The following is a 9,886-nucleotide window of genomic DNA, read 5'->3' on the forward strand; positions in this document are numbered from 1 at the left end:
TCAGAGAACATATGTCAATCCTCAGCCAGGGACTATTACTAGGTAGAATTAAAAAAGGAAATAGAAAACAAGGGAATACAGAAGTGTCCAATTCCACCTGTCTGCTTTGACCCATGACATCACTGATATGGCGGAAACGACCATTCTCAACGTTTCCAATAAAGCGCCTACAACATCATTAGGCTTGCTTAAAAGACAACAAACACAAAAATACATATAAAACCAACACACACATCTCTCTCCAAAAATATAATCAAACTAACGGTACCAGCATGAGAAATTCGGGTTTTATGGATGGGCACAAACTAAATATAAACACTTACAGGCACACACCACGATCCAAAACCACACAAAACAACGATATAAACACCACATTTATTTATTTAGCGTATGGCAAGTACAAATCACGTATGAAAAATCTAAAAGTACATAACACACAAAACAGTTACAATATCACAAACAAACATCTAGGTTAGAAATATAATCGATTGCACTGTTAGTCGCATCCATGAAGTCCCTTGTTGGCCCAGGGTAGGCCCTCAGAGGGCATTCTACCACGATATAGTGAATTGTCTGCCTGTCAGCGCCGCAGTCGCACTGTGGTGATGGCACTATGCTCCATTTGTACAAGGAGTCCGCACAACGGCCGTGGCTCGTCCTGATCCTGTTAAGGGTAGACCAGATTTTGCGGGGCAAATCAAAGCCCCGAGGTCTGTTAGATGTTCCCAATAAGGTGTTAACCTGAGGCGGTGTCTTTTCCTCCCATTCTTCTCTCCAGCGGTCCTCAAGAATAAAAGCGTTCTTTACCAGATCTTTGGCACTTGCGAGAGGGGGGTGTCTAGATTTCAATCTCTTTTGCTCAATTCCATTACTCAGGGTGTGGATAGGAAGATCTGGGCTATTTTGGATTTTTCGACACTCCCTGACAAGTGTGTGTTCTCTGCGCAAATGTGGCGGCGGGATATGGCTCAATACAGGCAGCCATTGGACAGGAGTTGACCTGATCGTTCCAGAGATAATCCTCATCGTTTGGTTCAAGACTGCATCCACCTTCTTGATGTGAGCACTATTTAACCATATTGGGGAACAGTACTCTGCTGCAGAATAGACAAGTCCTAGTGCAGAGCTACGCAGAACGGAGGCAGTGGACCCCCAACTAGTGCCACAAAGCTTTTGGACAATGTTGTTTCTAGTTCTGACTTTTTCAGCAGTGTTTACAAGGTGTTGTTTATAGCTCAATGTTCTATCGAGTGTCACGCCCAGATACTTTGGTGTTCTATTATATGGAAGAATGCCGCCATCAAAGCGGATCTTGAGCTCTTTGTTTGCTAATTTGTTATTCAGGTGGAAACAAGTGGCCTCTGTTTTGGATGGGCTGGGTTGGAGCCTCCAGTCACGGAAGTATTTTCCTAGAGTGGTCAAATCGCTGGATAGCGTGATCTCAGTTTCCTCCATCACTCGGTGTTGTGTGGCCAAGGCCCAGTCGTCTGCATATCCGAACATTTTGGATCTCGTCCTAGGCATATCGGCTATATACATGCTGAAAAGCAGTGGAGCCAGTACTGAACCTTGGAGCAGGCCATTATTAAGTTTCATGAATTTACTTCTGTTGTTACCGATGACAACCTGGAATGGTCTATTGCAGAGCATTTCGTTGATAAGGTCAGCCGTTTTTAGACATGGCACAATGCGGAGGAGCTTATAAATCAGGCCCTGTCTCCAGACAGTGTCGAACGCCGCCGTCAGGTCGACAAATACCACTGATGTTTTTTGCTGTCTTTGGAAGCCCGCCTCGAAGTAGGTTGTTAGAGCGAGGACCTGATCCGTGCAGCTTCTTTTCGGCCGGAAGCCCGCCTGTTCTACCGGTACAGCCTCCAGGATGACTTCGCTCATTCTGTTGTACATGAGTCTCTTCAGTAATTTATAGATCATGCTGAGTAAGGCGATTGGGCGGTAGCTCTGAGGTTGGTCACTCGGTTTGCCCGGTTTTAATATGGCAACAATTTTAGCCTTTTTGAGAGTGTGCGGAATTTTTCCAGTTTGCAACACGTTAGAGAAGAATCGCGCAAGCCATAATCTTGCAAATTTACTACAGTGGAGCAGAAATTCTGGGTGAATCCCATCAAACCCTGGGGCCTTTCCTGGTTTTATATCGTTCAGGGCCATATTTAACTCTTCGACTGAAAAGGGTTGGGAATAAGATGTATTGTTCTTTGCTGTCGATTTTAGCTCTTTTAAGCTCCTTTTTAATTTTTATAGTATGGGCTCGTTCCTTTGGGGCCCTGGACGTCTTGCTGATGTGAACTGCAACTGTATTTGGGGACATAGTGCTGGTCATTCGCAGATGTTTACCTCCACCTCCAAGTCTCCGAAGCAAAGACCACGCCCTTCTGCTTGATCTTGTAAAATCCATTTGTTCCACGGTCTCCATCCACTTAGCACGCCTGGCCGCGTCTAGGCTATGTAATAGGTCGTCTGCAATTACTTTATCCCCATTGTCCAGAAACTGTCTATAAAGCCGTTCACTTTCCTCGCTCCATCCTGGCACATATTCGTTTCTGAATCCTCTGGGCATACTAACTTTAGCTGAGCTGATGACGGCTCCAACAAATCTTTCGTAGTTCTTATACGTTGGGGGTATCCATCCAAGGCATTTATCAAGTTTTTCCGAGAAAGCAGCCCAATCTGCCCTCCCAAAGTTCCAGCTAGGACGAGGATAAGAGGATATCAGGGGAATAGTAAGACCTATTTCTAAGAGCACTGGACGATGCTGAGAGTGGGGGAAATCCTCAAGTACCCTGCGAGAGACTGGCAGGGGTTTGTTGTTCTTGTCAGTTGTAACAAAACTGAGGTCAGGGCAGGTCTCAGTTAGCCAAGCGGCTGATTTAAATGTACCTCGGTCTTTGGCGTCAAAGATTACTTGAGTATTATGATCTTCTGTCCATTTCACCAGGTCTTCGCTGTTTTGGTCAGATATTCGATATTTCCACAGTTCATGGTGGCTATTAAAGTCACCCACGTATATTGCTGGGTGAGGCAGGATTTGAAGGGCTTGTGGGGGCCACGATTGCCCTGGAGGCTTGTATATATTATTTATTGTGACTTCACCCACTTTTATAATGACTTCGTGAATCTCGTTTGTGGTAGATGTTGATACGAGAGCCACTTCTTCGATATCTCTCCTGACGTATGTTGCCGTGCCATAATGTCTGTGGTGTGTGGCGCCTATTAGGTCATAGCCAGATATTATGCCCCTTGATCTGAGCTGCTCGTCATCTTCAGTATGGGTCTCCTGAATTGCGACTACGTCAATGTCGTTCTTTGTTAAAACTTTATGCAAGTACATGCATTTGGCTCTACTTATGCCTTCAATATTCAGGTGGCAGACTCGAATCAGCGATCCGAGTTCTCTAGTCAAAGGGTTCGTTTTGCTAGAATTCATCGTGATTTGCCGTGACCAGGAGATCAACTAAGGATTATCTGGTCGCCTGTACTTTGCTAGTTCATTTAGCGTTACCCAGGGTGCACGTGTAGTATTCTACTACGGACGTGAACTAGCTTTACACCACAAAATTCCCAAGTTCCGTTACACTTACAATATCGACAGGAACCTGTCACTTCCCTTCACCTACATAGCCTAACCACAATTGTCAATAGTGCAAAATAAAAACCAACTACTCCAAAAATTATAATTAAACAGCAACTATTGATACCACAAAACCAACACCTAAAACAACAAAAATTGAAATCTGACACTTCCCTTGACCTATATAGGTCAACTGCAACTCACAATACCAAAACATGCACAGCTACAATGACATTAGAATTTAACACTTCTCTTGACCAGTATAGGTCAACAGCCCACAATACCGAAACACACACACCTACGACGACAAAGTACTTCCCCGTAAGATACGTAAATCAACCAGAAGTGCCGATACCAAAACATCAACCACCAACACATGTAGTAAATAACACCAACCCTACAACACACAAAAACCCCACCGAACATAAAACGCGAACAATAGACCCAAATAAACGACTACTTACCATAAAGTTCTGGCACTGCAGACTAACCCCCAACTCACATTCTGCTTGCATACGCCGCATTTCACTATCTCCGTAACAAGCACAAAAAGTTGCAGACACTTAATTACGGACAACATGTCATTCCCCATTTCAAATCGCAGAGCGCACTATTAAACTTAGTCATATCCATACCTAACAAAAGAAGCCACAGATTGAATTAAATGACTTGCCGCACAACAAACAGCGAACCAATAACATCAAACGACACTGCAAAAACAAACAACAGAAATGTAATTGAAACTTCCTGGCAGATTAAAACTGTGTGCCCGGCCGAGACTAACTCGGGACCTTTGCTCTACCACCCGCGAAAGGCAAAGGTCCCGAGTTCGAGTCTCGGTCGGGCACACAGTTTTAATCTGCCAGGAAGTTTCATATCAGCGCACACTCCGCTGCAGAGTGACAATCTCATTCTAGAAATGTAATTCTTAACTCACCGAAACTAATTTCCGTTTTTCTATAACCGTCATGACCTATAAATGCATCGACACCAAAATGAACCCAATACACCACCAGAGGACACCACCCACCACAACATGACAACATTTACAAACAAAAAACACAAACTAAACCCCATGCCATCTTGAGGTCACACAACAGAACACCCTTACGTCACGGGTCAAAGCCAATGGGTGGGATCTGACACCTCCGTTGACCCGAAAACGGCCTTATGAGCGAACTGTGAGTTACAGCTTGGATTCAATTAATGAGCATTACTGGGATGCTCATCAATTCCTACAATTTTAAGCAAATATTGCTTGTTACATGTTTCTCTCCAAACCATTAAGGTAAAACTAGAGAGATCTATACCACCAGACTTCATCTACCATAATTTGTGACTAACAGGGAAAAAAAGGGGGGGGTGGGGGAGGGAGGGAGGACGTGACAATGGTACGCAATGTACTCACTGCCATGACTGAATAGAGTGGCAGTCACAAAATTAGCCACCTCAAGGTCACACCCACACCCTGACATCTGTCAATGCTATGATTTGACCACCTCGTGGCTTTGTTGCCGCCTGTACACCTTTAATAGCGCCATAGGTCAGCACCAACTGACTTTTCAGTGTTTCCATGGCATATTGTGTGGTTTCAGTCTTGGGTGGAATGGTGCACTGATTGTGTGTGGCAAGAGTGATATGCAGGAGCAAGGACCTACATGTATACTATGGTTGGCATGTGTAAAGGGCAAAAAGCCATTCAAAAGCAATCTAAACCTGTTTTGAATTGTCTAGTTTGTACCAATTTGGCCACCAGTGAAGAAGACAAAAACAATACAAAGTTTTTGCAAATTCATAAATGACAACAAAAGGTGTGATGATTCCACATCATCTTTGGGCTATATTAGCACATCACATCTCCAGATACGTAAGTGTTCCGATTCTCCAAGAAAGGGATATAAATGAGAATAAAAATCTACAGAATTTGAAGATTTCAATAAGGAGCTTGTTTGTAGAACTGTACTTATTACGACAGAGGAGTGTGTCCAAGGACTAAAAATATTAATTATTCTGACTCAAAGACATTGTCCCTCTTTTCTACTCCCTTGGTTCACTTTTTAGAAAATATGACAGATGAAAATTTCTGATGAAATGCAGACTGCAGCAGCAAAACTGAAGTTTGTGTGTCCAGTGTACTTACTGTGTGTTGAGGCCAACAGGCCTTGCAGTGTACTTAGATGAAACACAAAACAGACATGTTGGCCTGAACATTCGTACAGTTACTTTTGTATAACATATCGGCAGTTTGTGTGATGGGTGCAGTGACAGAATGGTCAGTATGAGAAGGAAATAAATTTTTTTTTTCCAAGAGATAGGGAATATGCCGAGTTAAAATCCTGGTGATGGCACACGCAAGTACTCTCACACTCTTGTGAACAGAGCCTCTCGCAAACAAAATTAGCTCATCTGCTATATGATACAATGACTATGTTCAGATGTTACCAAAAGTAATTTCACAGTTTCCTGCACAACTTTCTCACTGGAAGGGTCTACAAGGTCCAACAGACCACACTGTCATCCATTATGGTGTATTTTTTTTTTTTTTATCTCTGAATACTTATGTTTTCATGATAAAATGTATCACCTCTATAAACTTTGAAATTGTGAATACATTACTTTCAGTCCAAATATGTCCACAGTTGTTTTTCTACAGGTGAAATCATTTTTGTTCAAAATTTCTTGTAACATTGGAGTTAATTGTTTTTTTTTTGTAGCAGCTGGTCTTAATTGTGCAGGTTAGGATGGAAAGGGATAACAGTAATCAAACTTCATCTCACAACCTGATTATCACCTCAACTAAGTCTGACTATGCTACATTTCCATCCATCACTTGGATCTTCAGTCTGAAAATTATTCAGGCAAAATAAACATGGTTAAACTTTTGTCCCTCCACTTCCCTACACCCACTGGCAGCAGGATAAAAGCTGTACAATGTCAAACATTTTGCAGAAGGGTACTACCAACTATTCTCACAATGGGACAATTAAGCCAAGAAACATTAACCTAAAGATTACATACAAATCTGCATGTACTCACATGCTTTCACATAGCTTTCCCTGGCGTATTCTATCATACAACAGAAGTGTCAGCTGATAACATCTCCTAGCTTCTTTGATCACTTAGCATACCCTCTGTAACCCTAGTAGCTATTATATCATTAACTGTTACTACATTTTCTGCTAACAACTCAAACTCTGAAAAGCACTTCAATTTCTTCGTTAAATAATAACAAACCTCAAGTAGTGAAGATTTTTCTAAGGCATTTGCAATTATGCTTGTGTCCTTCGTTAAATTCGATAGACGTTGGAAGTTCAACATCACTGTTAAAGGCACCCATCCATCATCAAGCTTAATTTGTTCCTGGAGGAACCTGTCACGTGGAAGATTGATGTCTCCAAAGTAATACTGAAACAATCGGTTGTGTCAATTCAATATGCTGAGCATTGTAATCCTAACAGAACATTACAAAAAATGCAATTTGTTGCACACACATATAGAGACAGGAAATTCAAATATGGGAAAGGCTCTTACCTCGACCTGCCTGATTATTTGTTTCTCCAGCAGTTTTAGATCGCCATTTTTAGGAGGTTCATCTTTGTCTGCTACACTCTCACATGAAACTGCGTCTTTCCCTGCCTCACTTTTGCTTTCATCAGTCTTTTCATTTTTGCTTTCGTCAGTCTTCTCTTCAGTACCAACTGAAATATCATTCTCTTCAGCCATTATTCCTGAAAGCAGTGAGCATATTGTAGTCAATAGTTTGTTCAACACAAGCAGAACAATTCGACACTGACATCTTCAGACGCGAATGACGCAAAAAAATAAGAACTCTTCTAGACAATACTTGCAAAAATATTCTTCCGAAATTAGTCGTTCTTTAGATGCCTCACAGACACACACGACTGAAATTAAATATAAGTGCACCTTCACGAACTTAAAAGAGTACCACCTATCAGCAACTCCCATAACCTTAATACGATGAGCTACAGTGGGTCTAGTCTTATTAGTCGGTGCCAAATAGCAGACAACCATCATAAAATAGGCTGCACAAAATTCATAATAATGCAGCTCTAAGAGTGTAAAGTTTTAAGATACACATGACCATGATTCCAACGACCTGCCTGACGCAAAATAAATTTTGTCAACCGTGTATGCCTCATATTCCCCCCCCTCAATAGGACTCTACAGCAGTGCGATCTCTAGCTTGTTTTCAGCAGATTGTTCAAGTTCCTTACAGGACATATCACGTAATTTTGCAACATATTCCGATAACGTCGTTGATTACACTATAAAAGCACTTTCCTTATACACCATGAGGACACAAATGCGCTCCTCTGTGGAAACAATTGTACGTATAACTCTTCTGGGTCAACTACGTTTGGCTTGTGAAGTTTGATGAACTTCGTTTCCACACGGGTTGAGGTAAACACTAACCTTTCGTGCACACGTGCTTCTAAAGTTATATGATTCTATGCGAAATCCAAATCGTGTGAAAACAGCACATACTATGTAACACTCCACTAATACATTAATTTCAGTATAATACTGTTAATTACCAGCTTCTACACTCCACCACCCCAAATTGCATACGCACGCACAATTCCAACAAGCTCCCAACTCCCGCTTAAGCACCAAAATTCTTCAGACTGGCAAAGACTCTACGACGAAGATATCCCGCACCACCATACTACAAATGAATCGATTTTCGGCATCCTGCAGGAAGTCCCAGGCACAGTCTAACATAACAGTCGCGACACTTCGCCTCGATTTTGTTGCCTACAGCGACAGCAGCGCCCCAAGCGGCCGTTAGGTTAAACTATGAGTTCGGCGCGATCGTGAAAGCGAATAGTGATTGTTTATTTTGATTTATTCAATGGTTTTTACCATCGAGAGCGTTTATAGCGCAATAAATTGCAGCAACAACAGGAAGGAGAGACCACAGCTGTCTTTTTTTAGGTTTCCTGAGGATTCTGAGATGTATATACCATGATTGTATCGTCAGGATTCAGTTGCAAACTATATGTGTATAAATGATGAATGTTTCGTTTTAGGAGCAGAAAATGGCTAGTTAATAGCAGACGAGAAGACCTTATGAAGAAAGACCCAGTTTACCTGTATAATAATATTAGGTTTTGTTCGCTACATTTCGAACAAAACCAGTTCATGAACGCAGAAAAGAACAAACTCGTGTGGAATGCAGCACCCACACATTCCGACTTTCCAAATAAGCCACCTCAACTGACGAAGAGGAAACTGCCACAAAGATTCGACAGGTTTTATTGCGATTTCAAAAGCAATGAAGACAAATTTGGAAGCTTGGTTATTTGCGGTGAAAATGTTTGTTTACTTTAAGGGATTGTGAAAATCAAATGGCTTCAGTTTTTGATGAACATTCTCACAAGAAACACTGTGGTGAATTATATGTGGACTTGTTGATGGCTATCCCAAGCTTTCCTCCTGGATGTTGTGAAGAAACTAAGGTGCTGTTGATCAAGATATTTGTTAAAGTGAGACTCGTTTACCGGCTCAAATACTGGAATCAAGACTTAGTTTCTAACAACAAGAAAGCAAATAAGAAACTGAAGAAGTTTGCTGATTTGGGTACTGATTTCGTTGGTATGTATTTCATTCACTTCTGTTGTTAGTCACTTAATTTTCCTTGCTTCTTTCGTGTGATGACATTATTTTGTTAGCACCTTGTTCGCTGACAGATTATTTGAAAATTATTCAAATATTTGGTTTTTCATGAAATGTAATGTAATCAGCTCATTATAATGTTTTCAGCATATTTCTCCCACTATTTGGCAGTTGCTTGTCCCACCTAGAATAATATAAAGATGAAGCTCGTACATGTGGCAACAGGTGACAATGACAAACATAGTAGACCTACAGAACGATAAACGAGCTGTCGATCGCTTTTGCATGTAGAGGTGCATGTCTGTGCTTCTTACATGTGAATCTGTGTGTTTATATTCTTTTGATATCAACGTGGTAAGCTGCAATTCTGTCCAATGTCACAAGTGTTTTTTCACGAATGTGTTGTAGCTTGCCACTCTATTCATGGTTTTTGTCCATATTTGCGCTTATTTTAGAATCATTTTTAGAAACATATATGCCTTCTGATACTACACAAACCCTTGGAGGCAAGAAAATAACTCAAATAATTCGGAAATTACGTAGGAAATGGATGCAAACAAACATTATGCTTACGACGCGTCTGACGTTCACCTTACCTGCCGCTTTGAGCGCTAGTGTCGCTCCATCTGTCAAACGGCAACAACTTTTACAGCAGTGAGTGTC

At 41.5% G+C, this 9,886-nt stretch overlaps 1 protein-coding gene across 1 annotated transcript in view; it reads right to left on the reverse strand.

Annotated features, from left to right (window-relative positions):
• Positions 1 to 8,297, reverse strand: part of LOC126262836 (la protein homolog) — a 74,509-nt gene extending 66,212 nt beyond the window's left edge. The window contains exons 1-3 of the mRNA XM_049959693.1: positions 8,143 to 8,297; positions 7,118 to 7,314; positions 6,821 to 6,991 (exon numbers count right to left, since the gene is read on the reverse strand). Of these exons, the coding sequence (XP_049815650.1) occupies positions 6,821 to 6,991; positions 7,118 to 7,309 (363 nt within the window). The 5' untranslated portion in view covers positions 7,310 to 7,314; positions 8,143 to 8,297. The remainder of the gene's footprint in view (positions 1 to 6,820; positions 6,992 to 7,117; positions 7,315 to 8,142) is intronic.
• Positions 8,298 to 9,886: the final 1,589 nt, after the last annotated feature.

This window comes from Schistocerca nitens, chromosome 6 (assembly GCF_023898315.1).
Source record: "Schistocerca nitens isolate TAMUIC-IGC-003100 chromosome 6, iqSchNite1.1, whole genome shotgun sequence".
In the NCBI taxonomy this organism is placed as follows: Eukaryota; Metazoa; Arthropoda; class Insecta; order Orthoptera; family Acrididae; genus Schistocerca; species Schistocerca nitens.